The sequence below is a fragment of the Ochlerotatus camptorhynchus genome, unplaced genomic scaffold, assembly GCF_037179485.1.
Source record: "Ochlerotatus camptorhynchus isolate MF236.1 unplaced genomic scaffold, CSIRO-AGI_Acam_v1.1 ptg000323l, whole genome shotgun sequence".
NCBI lineage: Eukaryota > Metazoa > Arthropoda > Insecta > Diptera > Culicidae > Ochlerotatus > Ochlerotatus camptorhynchus.
In genome coordinates this window covers 659,188-677,908 of record NW_027040811.1, presented here as the reverse complement: position 1 = coordinate 677,908, position 18,721 = coordinate 659,188, and the positions used below count along the sequence as shown (strand labels likewise).

The 18,721-nt window shown below is 38.0% G+C and overlaps 1 protein-coding gene across 3 annotated transcripts in view; it reads right to left on the bottom strand.

Annotated features, from left to right (window-relative positions):
- Window positions 1-1,319: 1,319 nt before the first annotated feature.
- pasilla (RNA-binding protein Nova-1-like protein passilla) overlaps window positions 1,320-18,721 on the bottom strand; it is a 273,138-nt gene continuing 255,736 nt past the window's right edge. For all 3 annotated transcript variants that reach the window (XM_065229803.1, XM_065229801.1, XM_065229800.1), the window contains one exon: window positions 1,320-3,850. In XM_065229803.1, coding sequence (XP_065085875.1) covers window positions 3,594-3,850 — 257 coding nt within the window. In that variant the 3' untranslated portion in view covers window positions 1,320-3,593. The remainder of the gene's footprint in view (window positions 3,851-18,721) is intronic.

Genomic DNA, 18,721 nt, shown 5'->3' with positions numbered 1-18,721 from the left:
GTCCGGTTCCTACACGTTACCCCGATTTCAAAAATACCCATATTGTGGGTAATTTGGCAGCATTTCCAAGTTTTACTCTAACCGGAAGCCGCCATATTGAATTTCAAAACGGCTCAGAAATCGATGTTCGGTCCCTCCAAAAATACCAATATTGTGGGGTGTTTGACAGAATTTCCAAATTTATTTTTCCAACCAGAAGCCGCCATCTTGAATGTCAAAATGCCGTCAGACATCGATATCCGGTACAACACGTCACCAAGATTCCAAAAATAACAAAATTGATGGTTATTTGGCAGTATTTCCCAGTTTATCTCTAACCAGAAGCCGCCATATTGAGCTTCAGAAGGCCCTCAGACATGGTTTTCCGGTCCTTACACGTCACCCGGATTCCAAAAATACCCGTATTGTGGGGTATGCGACAAAATTTTCAAAAACTTTTTTATGAAGTAAATCCCAAATAGTATTTTTTTACGTCTGTTTCGATTTACGAATGAGGTTCGTAAATGGAGGAATACACGCCACGCAGAATAACCCTGGTAGAATCAGGATGGCGACCATCGAATGCTGAAACAAAAAACAAAAATCCGAACAAACTAGACAAATCATACGAAAAACCGGCGGACCGCAGAACAGAAACCAACCAAGGCGACCAAGAAAACCGGAAATCAAGGAAACCAAGCACCAAAAAAATAAAACAAAAAAGCGCTCCAAACATGTGTTTTTTTTTTGGTTTTTCATTCGTTTTTAATCCCGTATATTCTCCATTTCATGTTTTTTTTGTTTTTCACCGCTTCCTTCTTCTTGTTTTGCTTCTGCAACCATTCTTCGTTTGTTTTCTTTTGCTAATGAAAATAAAATGTTTATAACCTTGCTTCTTCTTCTTCTTCTTCTTTCTCTTTTTTTTTTTGTTGTGTTTCAATGTTTGTTTTAAACGTACGAATATTTAATAATAATGGTAGAATGTAGAGGGGGGAGCGTGCGTGCGTGCGTACGTAACATTCGCAGAATTTTGTTTAGCTAGTTTAACAACTTTACAAGTTTCTTCCCCCCGTTTAGAGTTTTGTTTTTTTTTTGTTTTAGTAATTTTCGTTCCCTACATATCACTAGTTGTTTTCCTTCTTTTTTTTTAACTTTTTTTTTATCTGTTTCAAACTTGTGTAACTTATTGTTGTTGTTGTTCTCTTTTAATCGTCGGCACGTTAAACTAAAAACTAGGTTTTTTTGTTTTTTATTTTGTTAAAGATAAATTGGCTATAAATATTTCTTCTTCTTCTTTTGTTTTTTTTTTACGTTTATATGTATGCGTGTGTGTGTGTATGTTTTTATTTAGGAAAGGAAAACAAAATATAACGGGTACGTGCATGTTTAATGTAAGTGTATGTGTTGGTTTTCTTCTTCTTCTTCTCTTTTTCATGGTGATGTAATAGGCTATAAATAACACGTAGCTATGCTGACGAACGGGTAGAAAACAAACAAAACAACTAAAATGAAGATTTTCTTCTTTCTTTGTGTGAGTGTGTGTGTGTGTGTGTGTTGGTTGTGATGACACTGCGTTGTGTTGTTTCTGTTTCATAAACAAAAAGAGGTTATGTGGAAGTGTGGGGTGTGTATGTATGTATGTAATGCGCGTATGTTTTCTATGTATGTATCTCATAAACTAGGAATTATAACATGTTTTAAAGGAGAAAACGTCTTTTTGGTTTTAACATTAACAGATTGCATCTATGCAAGCTTATATTGGAAAACAAGTTAACGCTTCTGACGTCAATTTGACCTCGTGCGCGTTGGTAACGTCCGTCGCCTAAACCTTGCGGCTCCGATCGAATCGCGCCGCCGTTGGGCAAGTTGACATGAGAACAATTGAGGTTATGTAATAGCTTTTTTTTGTTTAATTTATTTTTTATTTTGCACATGTTCCGCGTTCTGCTTATCCTCTTGGAGAAAGTTCCTTCCCAGTTCCTAATAGTGGATTAATATAGTTTTTGAAACGGAAAAAAAAATAACTATTGACTCGTTGCCAATGACAAAAATTGGTTAAGGAAATAAACAAGAGAACGAAGAATTTAAAATTCTTTTCAAAATACCACTGCGCTAAACTAAACACTAAACGCTAACTAGTTTTTAAAAAAAAATGGTTAAACATTACCCTTCTTCTTCTTCTCATTTCTCGCGAATTACCTAAATAATTTCCTACACTCCTATATGACTTTGTTTGCAACACACACGGTATTGTTTCATTTCTTCTTCTTTCACCTATATATATATGCACTTCCCCGCGCGTTGGTATTGGTAATATAATCCGGCTGTACGACGTGCGTGCGTGTGTGTGTGTGTGTGTGTCTGTATGTGTTTGTTTGTTTGTATGTATGTCTGTGTATTTTTTTCTAACATTCAACAATGGTTAAATTTTTCATCTCTTCCTATTCTCTTCCCCTCTGTAACAACGTAAAACGTTTGCCCTTTTGTGGATGCATGTTTGTTTGTGTAATCAGTGTTCTAACTTTATGTAAACAATGGCAAAACAGAAACGAAAAAAAAAAATATCCAAACGAAAAACGATTCGTTTCGTCGTTTGCTTTTTCCCCTAACACATACATAAAATGTATACTTTTATACAAGTGCACGTTTCATTCGTTTCATTTTTTGTTGTTGTTGTTGTTGTTGTTGTTGTCTCCTAAAATAGTCCTACCCGCAAGAGAGTTGACACACAGAAATCATTCGACCAATGGTTGTTGTTTGCTATTGTTCTTTGTTTTTTTTCGCACGAAAAATATACCCCTTGTTTTTCTCTTCCTTTTGCTAACAGCTAAAAACAAATCTTTAGGCCTGGCCCACCGTCTCTTTTAGATAAACATAATAAAAAAAAAATAATATGAATATGTATATAAAAAAAAACTTAAAAACATCTCTTCTCTTAAATTAGACACAGTGAAAAATAAAGATGGAACTAAACTGAGAAGTTCGAAAATAAAAACTCTGTGATCGCGTTGCTATGGTTACGAAACGATTTTCCGCTTGATTGAAATTAACAATGGTGTAGTACGATAGGTGTGGTAACACAGCACTGAACGAAGTAACCTGTGTGTGTGTTTGTGTGTGTTTGTGTATTTGTGTGTCAGTGTTATATTTATGTTTTTTTCTTTGTCTGTTTATCGCTTGTTTTAACTATTTTTTTCTTTAATTATATGGTTTCTCACTTATCTATCATATAATTTTTCCTTCTTCTTTACTCTGAAGTTTCTTCATTTCATCCCCATTGTATTTTTTTTCTTTTCTCCGCACTATAGGTTCTGTCTACTAACTCAAGTTAAAACTTTCTGTTTTTCCATTTTCAATTTACCTACTAAAATAACAATTACTTTAATAATAATTATTATATCGCTTCTCATACCTCGCGCTTCGCTTTGCTCGCTAAGTGTGTATGTGTGTCCTTTCTTTCTTTAGGTTCTCTTATTGGTTTGTTATTCTTTTCCTTCTTCTTTTTTTTTTTTTGTTTACTCGCATCCCGCATCGGTTTTAAAGTAAATGGTTTGTGTTGTTTCATGCTTAGTGTGTGTATGTGTGTGTGTGTTTGTGTATGGATGTGTATGCTTTTACTGCGTAACGATGGTGGCTGCGGTCTTGCCGGCTGCGGCCGCCGCTGCCGCCGTGGTCGTTTGGCAGGCCCGTTTCGCTTCCTCCTCCTGGATCCGTTGCTCGATCAGATAGTGAGCGACGTTGATGGCGTTCGGGGCACCGGTGATGGTGACGATGCGGTTCCGGGTGCCCGGCGCGAAGATGCCCTTCTTCGAGATCTGGATGTTGGCACCGGACAGGTGCTGGATCTCGACCAAACTGCGACCGGCGGGACCTGCAGGGCGAGGGGAAAAGAAATTCGGGACGTTAGAAAATGGCTTGATTCAGCAGTCAGCTTCGGAGGGGGGTTGCTAAATCGAACTTAGGTCTACCGTGTCCCATCACCGTTTGTTAGAATTCCATTACCGAGTATAACCAACACTAGACTAGACGTATTTAATTCGAGACCATGTGTAGCATATATCACCGGGAATCCGTTAGTAAAGCATTTTCTACTCAAAGGAATCTTCCTCGAATGGTCGGTGGCCGTTCTTGTCAAAGTTCTATCCTGGATAAAATTAGTGTTATTGATAAATCTTTTCTTTTCTTTTCAGATCGTGATGATGACAGGTACGTAAAGAGCTACACCCTTGGCGAATCATGCATATGACGCCCCTTTCTTAATTGTATAACTCAAGTCGAATCCAAAATTAAGGGTGTTGTATCCAGGTACACAACAGTGGTCTTGACTCGTAGGACTACGGAAATTTCAATGAATTCGTAAATTTTAAACGAAATTTGTGAGTCAAATTCCGTTCCTGAAATTTGATCATCTGCATTCCAGGCGAGAAAACGGCGAATGTAAAATTTTCGGAAAATGCTCCCGAGCACTGGAAAAAAACAGTGCGAAGCTTCTTCTTCTTCTTCCTCGCATTTCAAGCTTATTGCTGATCGCATATTAGCTTATTGCGTGCTCTCAACTCAGTGTTCTAAAATGCACTTTCACAATTATTAATTGAGAGCTTTCGATGCCTGTACCATTTTTGCATTGGTATAATTGTGTGGCAAGTCCAATCATACTTCTATGCCCAGGGAAGTCGAGAAATTTTCCAACCCGCAAAATTCCTAGACCGGACCGGGAATCGAACACAGCCACCTCCAGCATGGTCTTGCTTTGTAGCTGCGCCTATACCGACTGAGCTAAGGGAGGCCCTAACAGTGCGAAGCTACTCATGTTGAATACCCCAATCGTTTTTTTTTAGAGAGAGGCCCTAATGAAAACCAAGCAGCTTTTAAAAGAAAATTCTCTTGAAATATGCATCTAGAAGAAGGTTCCAGAAAACGTTTCTAAAAGAAACTTTTAAAACGAACCTTCTAGAAAGTAGCGTCTAGAAGAGGTTTCCAGAATGAAGCTACTAGGGAGAAGAATAAGCTTCAAGAAGAAGCTTATAGAAAGAAGTTTATAGAAGAAGCATCCAAAAATCAACATCTAGAAGGAGTCTCCAAAAGAAAAAGAAAAAACGCTTCGAGCAGGTTTTAGAAAGAAGCTTCCAACAAGGAGAAGAATGTGTCCCACATCAAATTGCATCACGGGAAAAAAACGCTGTAGAAAATTACCCATTGGGTATTTTCTTTTGAAAATTTGGGTAGAAGTAGTTAAGAGTGTATAACTCTCTCATCGGGACATCGGAAAACAACTCGGAATCGTGCAGTCAACGGTGAGTCGTGTGATTAAACGTTACTACGAAACTCTGAGCATCGAACCTGAAAGGAGAAATGCGGTCAGAATGGATGTTCTATTGGTGATCAGGATCACAAGCGTGTCGTGAAAGCGGTCAGGGATGTGGCCAAAAAGTTGAATCTGTCCACGGGTCCGGAAACTGTACACCCAGATGCTGACGAAGCCTCATTGTCTCATCATGGATGATGAGACTTACGTCAAGGCGCGGACTACCGGCAGCTTCCGGGGCTACTGTTCTTCACCGCCCAGCACAAGTTTGATGTTCCGGAGGAAGTAAGGCAGCAGAAACTTTCAAAGTGTGCCAAGAAATACATGATTAGGCAAGCGATCTGCTCATGTTTTGCAAACGGAGTGCGCCGTTCGTGACTACCGGGACTGTAAACGGGGCAGATCTACCTAAAGGAGTGTCTACAGAAGCGTGCTGTGGATACGTCTATTAACGTCTCTTTAAACTGTTCCCCTACAAGAGGAGAATTTAGTTCATTCGAGACGGGTTTTAAACAGCAGCTGTTTCATCATTGTGTCTCCCGTTAGGTCGGTCGTCCTCCCTCGTGTACCTTGGTCTTCAGGACCTTTAGGACTGCCTCTTGTCGAATGAAGTGGCATGACTACCAGTCATTTTCTTTCTAATGCCACTTCAACTTACTCATGCTTATATCATATCGTATAAGTCTAACGCCCTCAGGAAGTTGAGTACAGTTTGCTCTGTACTCCTGTCGTTGAACAATACCTCACGGATTGAACCAACGACACCCATATCTTCCCTTAATTGTGCTCTCGCCGGGCACTCCACCAATAGATGATTTACATCTAATACAGCACCGCATCCCTGGCAGTAGGCCACACTGCCGCTAAATCGAGGTCCATGAGTGAGCCGTGTATGACCAATCCTCAGCCGAGTCAGAACTTTCTGATCTCGAGAATTAGGTGCATCCTTCCACTCTTGTGTAGTGTTCTTGATACGACGCAGGAATGCATCACGGTTGTTATGCCAAGACACATTCCATGCGTATCGCGAGGTCTGCTTCACCCAGCGGGTAGCGTCACTATAGGGCACCGGAGTGTCCTCTAGTCGAGCAAGACGACCCTGGTTAGCTAGTTTATCAGCAGCCTCATTCCCTGGTATACCTGCGTGTCCAGGTACCCATGCAAAGGTTATGTTAGCGTACCGCTGCACCTCTAACAGCCACGGGTGTCGTCGAAGCAACACGAGGGCGCTACGATCTTCTGGCCGGATCTAGCTTTGTGCCACTATTCAATCTAGAGAAAAGCTCCAGAAATAAGTTTCCAGAAAAAAAGTAAGAAGTCTCAGAGGAACATTCCAAAAACAACAAAAATCCAGACATAAGTTTCTAGGAAAATCTTCCAGCATAAAGCTTCTAGAATCAGCTTCAATATAGAAGAAAGAAGCTACTTGAAAAAAGTATCTAGAAGAAGCTTCCAGAAAGAAGATTGCAGAAAACGCTTCTTGAAGAAACTTTCAAAACTAAGCTTTTAGAAAGTAGCGTCTAGAAGAAGCTTACAGAATGAAGTTTCTAGAGAGAAGAATAAGCTTCAAGAAGAAGCTTATAGAAAAAAGTTTCCAGAAAGAAGTTTATAGAAGAAGCATCCAAAAATCAACATCTAGGAGGAGCCTCCGCTTGGAGCATTAAGCTTCTAGAAAGAAGGTTCCAAAAAAGAGAAGAATATGCTTCTAGAAGATGTTTCTTTAAGAAGCTTCTAGAGGAAAACTCCAGGAATAAGCTTCTAGAAAAATCATCCAGAAAGAAGCACGAAGTCTTAGAAGAACCTTCCAGAAACAAGAAAATTCCAGACTGAAGTTTCTAGGAAAAGCTTCCAGAAAACATTTCTAAAAGAAACTTTCAAAACGAAGCTTCTAGAAAGTAGTGTCTACAAGAAGCTTCCAGAACGAAGCTTCTAGAGAGAAGAATAAGCTTCAAGAAGAAGTTTATAGAAGAAGCATCCAAAAATTAACATCTAGACAGAGCCTCCAAAAGAAAAAAAAGCATGAAGCTTCCAGACAGAAGCTTCCAAAAAAGCTTGTTTAAGAAGATGTTCCTTTAAGAAGCTTCTAGAGAAAAACTCCAGAAATAAGCTTCTAGAAAAAAACTTCCAGAAAAAAACAAGAAGCCTTAGAAGAACCTTCCAAAAACAAGAAATTCCAGACTGAAGTTTCTAGGAAAAGTTTCCAGTAAATGTTTCTCAAAGAAACTTTCAAGGCGAAGCTCCTAGCGTCCAGAAAAAGCTTCCAGAAAAAAAGCTTCTTTAAGAATATTCTTCTAGAAGATGTTCCTTCAAGAAGCTTCTAGGGAAAGGCTCCAGAAATAAGCTTCTGGAAAAAAAAAACTTCCAGAAAGAAGCAAGAAGTCTTAGAACAACCTTCCAAAAACAAGAAAATTCCAGACTGAAGTTTCTAGGAACAGCTTCCAGAATGTAGCTTCCAGCATAAATCTTCTAGAAGCAGCTTCCATATAGAAGAAAGAAGCTTCCAGATAAAGAAGCTTCTAGAAGAAGGTTCCAGAATGAAGCTTCTAGAGAGAAGAATAAGCTTATAGAAAGAAGTTTATAGAAGAAATATCCAAAAATCAACATTTAGAAGGAGCCTCCAAAAGAAAAAAAAAGCATGAAGCTTCTAGAAAGAAGCTTCCAAAAAGCTTCTTTAAGAATATGCTTCTAGAAGATGTTCCTTTAAGTAGCTTCTAGAGAAAACTCCAGAAATAAGCTTCTAGAAAAAAACTTCCAGACAGAAGCAAGAAGTCTTAGAAGAACCTTCTAGAAACAAGAAAATTCCAGACAGAAGTTTCTAGGAAAAGCTTCCGGAATGTAGCTTCCAGCATAAAGCTTCTAAAAACAAGCATTCATATAGAAGAAAGAAGCTTCCAGAAACAGAAGCTACTTGAAAGAAGCATCTAGAAGAAGCTTCCAGAAAGAAGATTGCAGAAAACGCTTCTAGAAGAAACTTTCAGAACGAAGCTTCTAGAAAGTAGCATCTAGATGAAGCTTCTAGAGAGAAGAATAAGCTTCAAGAAGAAGTTTCCAGAAAGAAGTTTATAGAAAAAGCATCAAAAAATCAACATCTAGAAGGAGCCTCCAAAAGAAAAAAAAACATGAAGCTTCTAGAAAGAAGCTTCCAAAAAAGCTTCTTCAAGAATATGCTTCTAGAAGATGTTCCTTTAAGAAGCTTCTAGAGAAAAGCTCAAAAATAAGAATCTAGAAAAAAAAAAACTTTCAGAAAGAAGCAAGAAGTCTTAGAAGAATCTTCTAGAAACAAGAAAATTCTATACAAGTTTCTAGGAAAAGCTTCTAGAAGCAGCTTCCATATAGAAAAAAGAAGCTTCCAGAAAGAAGATTACAGAAAACGCTTCTAGAAGAAACTTCTAAAAGAAACTTCCAGATAGAAGCTTCTTGAAAGAAACGTTTGGAAGAAGCTACCAGCACGAAACATCTAGAGAGAAAAATAAGCTTCAAGAAGAAGCTTGTAGAAAGAAGCTACCAGAAAAAAAGTTCTTAGAAGAGGCATCCAGAAATAAACTTCTAGAAGGAGACTTCAAAAGAAAAAAAAAGGAGAATAGAGCTTCCAAAAGGAAGCTGCTAGAAGAAGATTCCAAAAAAGCTTGTTGAATAAGTTTCCAGAAAAAGCTTCTAGACGGAACGTAGAAAAGAAGCTTTCAGAACGATTCCAGCTTCTAGAAGAAGTTCCTCGAAGAAGCTTCTAAAAAAAGCTTCCAGTCTTAGGAGAACCTTCCAAAAAAGAAGATAATTCCAAACAAGGAAAAGCTTCCAGAACGAAGCAGCTATCAGAATAAAGCTTCTTGAAGAAGCTTCTAGAAAAAAGCGTCCAGAAATAATCTTCTAGAAAGCTTCAAGAAAGAAGTACGAAGAAGTTTCTAGAAGCAGCTATCAGAATGATGCTTCTAGAACGAGCTTCCATATAGAAGAAATATACCTTGAAGAGGCTTATAGACAAATGCTTCCAGAATTAAACTTCTAGAAAAAGCTTCACAGCAAGAAGACAAACCTTCCAGAAAAACAATTCTAGAAGAGTCTACCAGAAAAAATAAAGTTCCAGACAGGAGTGTCTAGAAAAAGCTTGAAGAATGAAGCTTCTAGAGGCTGCTTTCAGTATGAAGCTTCTAGAAAAAGCTTACATTGGAAGAAGTATCCAGAAAAAGCAGCTTATTGAAAGAAGCATCAAGAAGAAGATTTCAGAAACAAGCTTCTTTCTTAATCCCATTTTTAAGAGTTTTGTTAGTGCAGACTACGGAGATTTCCGAGATTTCCAACCATTTTCCCTAGATCTCATTAGTATCAAGTTCAATATTTCTAACACAATTCCTCAATTCAATCCTTCCTTTTTTGCAATAGTGCTTTCCCGATTTTGTCAGCCTGGAGATTTCGCTGAACTTTTTGGTTTTTAAGCATGAATTCTCAAGCATTTCGCTCCAAACGACACTTAATTGTCTTGTCGCAACTATAACAGAGGTAACTCAAATAAACCACAATTATTGCAACACTGCACAGTAGACTGCCAATGAATGTATGGGAAAAATTTGACCATCAAATTTCGCTAACAAACCATGTACAAAATGTTTATTGCCTCGAAAATGGACCCTATGCAAAATTTGAGCTCAATCGGACATGATTTAGGGGTGGCGCAAACGCGTCAAAGTTTGACTTTTTTCACTCTCAAAAATCTCCCAAGAGGGGGGGTACAATGAAATTTCGGAAATCAAAAAATTTTTTTTGATGCCAAATGTCTTAAAAATGCATGAAACGTCGAGATTTGGTATTATCTCGAATTTTTTTTTTTCAAAAATCGACTTTCTAGGACTTAGAATTTTTTTCATGAGTTCTATATGGAATATAGAAGATTGATGAGTCGGCTTCTAAAGCTGTTCACAATTGTCTCCAATCTACTTATATATCGAATTAAACTACCATTTAGGTGGTCCATCCATTTAGGTGGTTCATGGTCATCTTGAAGAAGAAACTGAGGTTCTCCCTACCAATGAAACCATTTCGTGTAGCGATTTTGAGGAAGAAGGGTCAAGCCAAAGACCGGATCAAATTTGTAGTGCAACCTCAATTGAAACATCATCACAAAACGGCAGCCAGGCTGGGTCAGTGTACTCGCCTAGTACATCCGAAAGAGCTTCTCCAAAAACAGGTACGTTGTGATGTTTTACTAATGTTTTTTTTTTCTTTTAGATTATACACCTATTACCATCCATATTAATATATTTTGAACGTTCTAGGCTCTTCAAAACCAGCTTTGACACGTAAATCGCAACTGATACGAGTTGTTACAGTTGAGGTAGCTGCTGCATTGGACCGCTGTAAAGTGAGTGATCGAAATGCTGTCTTTCTAATATCATCGATCGTTAAAGCTTTAGGGCACGATGTTTCATCATTATTGTTGAACAAGGAATCTGTCAGAACCGCCAGAGCAGGAATTCGCTTACAAATGCAACATGATTTAAAAGCGTCGTTTAAGCCAGATATAAATTTAACAGTACATTGGGATTCTAAGCTGCTACCTAACATATTACCATCCAATGCTCTACCAAAAACCGAGCGCTTGGCCATAGTTGTATCAGGCGAAGGCATTAGCAAATTATTGGCTGTTCCACCCATCGAAAACTCTACGGGGGCACAACAAGCAGAAGCGGTGTACAATGCAGTCGTCGAATGGGGGCTTGCGGACAGGTATGATCTTAAATCTTGTATGTTCACCTCAGAATTCTGACTATTTTATCGTTTGATTTCAGAATTATGTTTGCATCTTTTGATACTACTGCATCAAACACCGGTCGAAAAAAAGGTGTGTGTCAGTACCTGGACAAATTGTTTAAGAGGCAGGTTATAGGCCTCCCTTGTAGACACCACATACATGAACTGCTACTTGGCAAAGCTTTTAAAATTCTGAAATTTGAAACGTCAAAGTCTCCAAATGTTGAGATTTTTAAGGAATTCCAATCAAAATGGCACATTTTGGAAAAGACTTCATACCACTCAGGTATGGATGATGATTTTTTTTAAATAGCTATTTCGGAAATAGAAAGATTGGCGTTATTGGAGTTTTATGAAAAACAAATTAGAGAGCAACACCACCGTGGTGATTACCGAGAGGTTCTACAACTTGCCATTTTATATTTGGGTGGAAAAATCGATGAAAAATGGATGGCCAAAATCATTTATTCTTTGAAAATATTTATTCTTTGGCATGAATTTGCTTTACCAGATAAAACTAAAAATCAACTAGTTCGATTTTGTGTGTTCATTGTAAAAATTTATTTGAAAAGTTGGTTTCTTTATCCGTGTGCTGCGATGGCACCCAACAACGTACTGAACCTGTTAAAAATATTGAAGGAATATGAAACTGTTGATGAAGACGTTGCGAAAGCAGTACATAAAGGAATGTAATATTTGGACAACAGCCTTGTCGGACTATGTCTGTTCGACGAAAATGTAGACCTCCCGGTTAAGAAAAAGGTCATCGAAGCCTTACTTCTATCAGGTAAATGCTTTAATTGATACATTTGCATTTAATTTTTTAATGATTTTTTTTTTACAGATACTCATAAAAACATTACAGCCAGATCCATTGTTGAAACCGACGATATTTCAACGATTGAACTACACTCGTTTGTACAAGGCAGCAGTGGTATTGAAAACTTATTCAAAGCTCTCCAAATTCCGAAGTCGTTGCTGAATGTCGATATGGAGCAGTGGAGTTCCATCGAGTTTAAAAATGCCAAAAGACGGGTTCAATGTTTGGAAGTAGTTAATGATAATGCAGAGCGTGGTATAGCATTGATTAAAACATACAATTCAAAACTATCAACGGATGAAGATCAATAGCAGTGCATTTTACAATTAGTTGAAGATCATCGAAAAAATTATAAGAGTACCAGGAAATCTGATTTGGTGTAGCTAATAAGGAAATATGTGGTTTAGCATTTTTTCATCTTTTCAGGCAAATGTTCCTCTTGTGTAAAACTCATGATTCCCAAAAAAAAAACAGATTATCGCAATTCAAGATATTTTTACAATTGATTTTAGGAATTTCTGATGAAAAGTTGTGGTTTTTCATATATTTTTGAATTTTTGGACCACCCTAATGAAGAATAATTGGACCACCCTAGTGAATTATTTCGTATTAGATCCTAAATAGTGGTTTAATTCGATATATAAGCAGGTTGGAGACAATTGTGAACAGTTTTAGAAGCCGACTCATCAATCTTCTATATTCCGTATATGTAGAACTCATGAAAAAAAATTCTAAGCCCCAGAAAGTTCCGTTCCTGAAATTTGATCATCTGCATTCCAGGCGAGAAAACGGCGAATGTAAAATTTTCGGAAAATGCTCCCAAGCACTGGAAAAAAAAACAGTGCGAAGCTACTCATGTTGAATACCCTAATAGTTTTTTTTTAGAGAGTGACCCTAATGAAGACCAAGCAGCTTTGAAAAGAAAATTCTCTTGAAATATGCATCTAGAAGGAGCTTCCAGAAAACATTTCTAAAAGAAACTTTCAAAACGAACCTTCTAGAAAGTAGCGTCTAGAAGAGGCTTCCAGAATGAAGCTACTAGGGAGAAGAATAAGCTTCAAGAAGCAGCTTATAGAATTGCACAGGAGTGGAACTTCGGATCAGAAACTGGCTCCATTTGTCATTTGCGAACACTAGCGCACCTAGCAGTAGAAGGCATCTTCTGCCTGAAGTTAAGATAGGCAGCAGGCTATGATAGTGTGAGTGCACATAGAAATCCCGTGTGGAACGCTACCACAACACATCGCTTGTTAAGCAGAAAAACGAACCACTTTTTGATTCACCGATTTGTTTGCACTTCCCCTTCTGTTCTGTGCTCATTGTCTCATCATGGATGATGAGACTTACGTCAAGGCGCGGACTACCGGCAGCTTCCGGGGCTACTGTTCTTCACCGCCCAGCACAATTTTGATCTTCCGGAAGAAGTAAGGCAGCAGAAACTTTCAAAGTTTGCCAAGAAATACACGATTTGGCAAGCGATCTGCTCATGTGGCAAGCGGATTGCGCCGTTCGTGACTACCGGCACTGTAAACGGGGCAGATCTACCTCAAGGAGTGTCTACAGAAGAGTCAGTTTCCTCTGTTGAAGCAACACGAGGACCCTAAGATCTTCTGGCCGGATCTAGCTTCGTGCTACTATTTCACTTTCGTACCCAATGACGACCCGATGGAACTATGGCCCATCGAAAAATACTGGGCTATTACGAAGCAGGCACTACGGAAGCATCCCAAAGAGGTCAAATCTGAGAAAGACATGAAGGAAAAGTGGGTTTCCGTACAGAAGAGGCTGCAGTCAGCTGTTGTACAGAACCTAATGAGTGGAGTTAAGCGTAAGGTGGATTATATTTTATTGTCTGAAAGTATGAAAAGGATCGGTCGACTAGGTAATTTTCTACAGCGCAATTTGATGTGGGACACCCTTCTAGAGAAACACTCCAGAAATAAGCTTCTAGAAAAAACTTCCAGAAAAAGCAAGAAGCCTTAAAGTCTGGAACGCGCAAAAATTGGTCAACTTCAAATTGGTGTATTTCTGTTAAAAATGCATACCAAAAAACACTAAAATGCTGCATTTGGAAGTTGAGTGTATACACAATGGTTGCTATGATGAGTTTTCACCGTTTGCTCTCCAGTTTTCAAAATGATGTCCAAGCAAAAGGAGCAGCGTGCATGAGAATCCGACGTTCTCACACGCCAAGTTGGCAAAATTGCTGGATGTGGCCAAATCGACCGTGACAAACGTTTTAACCGCCAGGAAGTCTGGAAGTGGCGGCAATCGTAATCCGGACGTGGCAGCGACGATGAAGAAGGTGGCGGTGAAATATAAACGGAATCCTTACCTCTCCATCCGGGACGTCGCTGGTAAGCTCAATGTCTCCCATACTACGTTTAAGAAGGTGAAGGTGGCAACCGAGATTACAAACGTCATGGACGACGAAACTTATGTGAAGGCAGATTTCAAGCAGCTTCCGGGACAGCAGTTTTATACCGCATCAGGAAAAGGGAAGGTGGCTGAAATTTTCAAAACCATCAAACTTTCGATGTTCCCGAAAAAATATCGCGTCTGGCATGCCATATGCACGTGTGGTCTAAAAAGCGGCATTTTCACTACTACGGGAATCATCAATCAAGAGATCTACGTCCAGGAGTGCCTGGAAAAGCAGCTGCTACCATTCCTAAAGCAACATAATAGACCTGTGCTGTTCTGGCCGGACTTGGCGAGCTGCCACTATGGGAAAAAGGCAATCTAGTGGTACGATGCGAATAAGGTGATTGTGGTACCCAAAGACCACAACCCTCTCAACAGCCCAGAACTCCGCCCTATCGAATGGTATTGGGCCTTGGTCAAACGGAATCTCAAAAAAACTAATCAATCCATGGAAAACGAGCAGCAGTTTGAATCTAACTGGCGATCGGCGGCGAATAAGGTCGATGAGACTATTGTGCAAAATTAATGGAAAGGGTTAAGCGGAAGGCACGGCAGTTTCGGATTAGGCAAATAAGATTTTTGTGATATGAATTTTGACTGAAAGACACGATTTATTGTCGACCAATTTTTGTGCGTTCCAGTCTTTAGAAGAACCTTCAAGAAACAAGAAAACTCCAGACAGAAGTTTCTAGGAAAAGCATCCAAAAATCAACATCTAGAAGGAGCCTCCAAAAGAAAAAAAAGCATGAAGTTCTAGAAAGAAGCTTCGGAAAAAGCTTCTTTAGAATATGCTTCTATAAGATGTTCCTTTAAGCAGCTTCTAGAGAAAAGCTCAAGAAATAAGCTTCTAGAAAAAGAAAACTTCCAGAAAGAAGCAAGAAGTCATAGAAGAACCTTTTGGAAACAAGACAATTCCAGATAGAAGTTTCTAGGAAAAGCTTCCAGTTAAAGCTTCTAGAAGCAGCTTCCATATAGAAGAAAGAAGCTCCCAGGAAGCTCCTTGAAATAAGCATCTAGAAGAAGCTTCCAGAAAGAATATTACAGAAAACGCTTCTAGAAGAAACTTCTATAAGACACTTCCAGATTGAAGCTTCTCGAAAGAAATGTTTGGAAGAAGCTACCAGAACGAAACATCTAGAGAGAAAAATAAGCTTCAAGAAGAAGCTGGTAAAAGAAGCTACAAGGAAAAAGTTCTTAGAAGAAACATATAGAAATAATCTTCTAGAAGGAGACTTCAAAAGAAAAAAAGGAGAATAGAGCTTCCAAAAGGAAGCTGCTAGTAGAAGATTCCAAAAAAAAACCTTGTTGAATAAGTTTCCAAAAAACGCTTCTAGACGGAACGTAGAAAAGAAGCTTTCAGAACGAAGCTTCTGGAATATGCTTCTAGAAGAAGTTCCTCGAAGAAGCTTCTGAAAAAAAGTTTCCAGTCTTAGGAGAACCTTCCAAAAAGAAGATAATTCCAAAAAAGGAAAAGCTTACAGAATGAAGCAGCTATCAGAATAAAGCTTCTCGAAGAAGCTTTTAGAAAAAAGCGTCCAGAAATAATCTTCTAGAAAGCTTCAAGAAAGAAGTACGAAGTCCTAAACAACCTTCCAGAAAGAAGTTTCTAGAAGCAGCTATCAGAATGATGCTTCTTGAACGAGCTTCCATATAGAAGAAATATACCTTGAAGAGGCTTATAGACAAATTTCTAGAAAAAGCTTCATAGAAAGAAGTTAGAAGTCTTAGCCAAACCTTGCAGAAAAACAATTCTAGAAGAGTCTACCAGAAAAAAAATAAAGTTCCAGACAGGAGTTTCTAGAAAAAGCTTGAAGAATGAAGCTTCTAGAGGCTGCTTTCAGAATGAAGCTTCTAGAAAAAGCTTACATTGGAAGAAGTATCCAGAAAAAGCAGCTTATTGAAAGAAGCATCAAGAAGAAGATTTCAGAAACAAGCTTCTAGACGAAACTTCTATAAGAAACTTACATTACGAAGCTTCTAGAAAATAGCACCTAATAGAAGCTTCCAGAACGAAGTATCTAGAGAAAATAATAAGCTTCAAGAAGAAGCTTATAGATAGAAGCATCCAGAAACAAACTTCTAGAAGGAGCCTCCAAAAGAAAATAACTTTGAGAATGAAGCATGTAGAAGAAGCTTAAAAAAAGCGTCTTGAAGAAGTTTCCAGAAACAGCTTCTAGAAGGAACGTAGAAAACAAGCTTCCAGAACGAAGCTTCTAGAATATACTTCTATAAGAAGTTCCTCGAAGAAGTTTCTAGAAAAAAGCTTCCTGAAATAAGCTTATAGAAAAAGCTTCCAGAAAGAAGTAAGAAGTCTTAAAAGAACCTCCTGAAAAGAAGACAGAAGTTTCTAGAAGCAGCTTTCAGAATGAAGCTTCGAGAAAAAGCTTCATTCAGAAGAAAGATACTTTTGGAAGAAGTTTCCAGAAAAATAAGCTTCTTGAAAGAAGCATCTAGAAGAAGCTTTCACGAAGTAGATTCCAGAAAACGCTTCTTGAATAAACTTCTATAAGAAACTTTGATAACGAAGCTTCTAAAAGAAGTTTTCAGAACGAAGTATCTAGAGAAAATAATAAGCTTCAATAAGAAGCTTATAGACAGAAGCATCCAGAAATAAACTTCTAGAAAGAGCCTCCAAAAAAATTTACTTTGAGAATGCAGCTTCTAGAAGAAGCTAAAAAAAGCGTCTTGAAGAAGTCTCCAGAAAAAAGCTTCTAAAAGGAAGTAGAACAAGCTTCCACAACGAAGCTTGCAAGGCAAGCAATATGCATCTAGAAGAAGAATGTAGAAAAAACGCTTCCTGAAATAAGCTTCTAGAAAAAGCTTCCAGAAAGAAGTAAAAAGTCTTAAAAGAACCTTCCGGAAACAAGATAGAAGTTTCTAGAAGAAGCTTCCAGAATAAAGCTTCTAGAAGCAGCTTTCAGAAAAAGCTTCCATATAGAAGAAAGATAAATTTGGAAGAAGTTTCCAGTAAAATAAGCTTCTTGAAAGAAGCTTTCAGAAAAAAGATTCCAGAAAACGCTTCTTGAATAAACTTCTATAAGAAACGTCCAAATCGAAGTTTCTAGAGAGATTAATAAGTTTCAAGAAGAAGCTTATATAAATAAGCATCCAGAAATAAACTTCTAGAAGGAGCCTCCAAATGAAAAAAATATAAGCTTTCAGAATGAAGCATCTAAAAGAAGTTTCCAGAAAAATCTTCTAGAAGGAACATAGAAAACAAGCTTCCTGAACGAAGTTTCCGGAATATGCTTCTAGAAAAAGTTCATCGAAGAAGCTTCTATAAAAAAGCTTCCAGAAAGAAGTAAGGAGTCTTACGAGAACTTTTCAAAAAGAAGAAAATTCCAAACAAGAAAAAGCTTGCAGAATGAAGCATCTAGAATAAGCTTCCATGTAGAAGAAAGATGCTTTTGGAAGATGTTTCTAGAAAAAGAAGCTTCTTGAAAGAAGCATCTAGAGAAAGCTTCCAGAAAGTAGATTCCAGAAAACGATTCTATAAGAAACTTCCAAATCGAAACTTCTTGAAGAAGCTTCTAGAGAGATTAATAAGTTTCAAGAAGAAGCTTACATAAATAAGCATCCAGAAATAAACTTCTAGAAGGAGCTTCCAAATGAAAAAAAAATAAGCTTTCAGAATGAAGCATCTCAAAGAAGCTTCCAAAAAAATCTCGAAGGAGTTTCCAGAAAAAGCTTCTAGAAGGAACGTAGAAAACAAGCTTCCAGAACGAAGCTGCTAGAAGAAGTTCGTCGAAGAAGCTTCTAGAAAAAAGCTTCATGAAATAAGCTTCTAGAAAAAGCTTCCAGGAAGAAGTAAGAAGTCTTAGAAGATCCTTCCAGAAAGAAGACAGAGGTTTCTAGAAGAAGCTTCCAGAATAAAGCTTCTAGAAGTAGTTTTCAGAAAAATTTTCCATATAGAAGAAAGATACTTTTGGAAGAAGGTTCCAGAAAATAGATTCCAGAAAACGCTTCTTAAATAAACTTCTATAAGAAACTTCAAAATCGAAGCTTCTAGAGAGAATAATAAGCTTCAAGAAGAAAGTGGATTAAAATAGTCTGAAGGACAAAACTGATTCAAGTGCATGTTTTGAGCGTATTTTTCCCCGGTATCTCATATCAAAACAAATCACTTTATTAGAAAGATTTCTGCCGCTGAAATGCTAACACCAGGTTTAGGTTTTCTTGAAGTAAATAGGAATCTAAGCATACAATGTGCTTGTTTGCATACTGTGTACGAACAAATAAATACATGTTTAGAACCTGATTTACCCCAAAATCCCCTATCAATTCAAAGCATTTGAACTGGTTTATTGGCATAAATAGACAATATCTCTCTTTTAAAATTTCTAAATATGCCAGTTAGGAACCAGGAAGTGAGCTTTGATTAACTATTGGAAACATTCATAGGAGAATGAGGCGTCAAATAAGCCATGTGTCAAATATACAAGTTTGCTCAT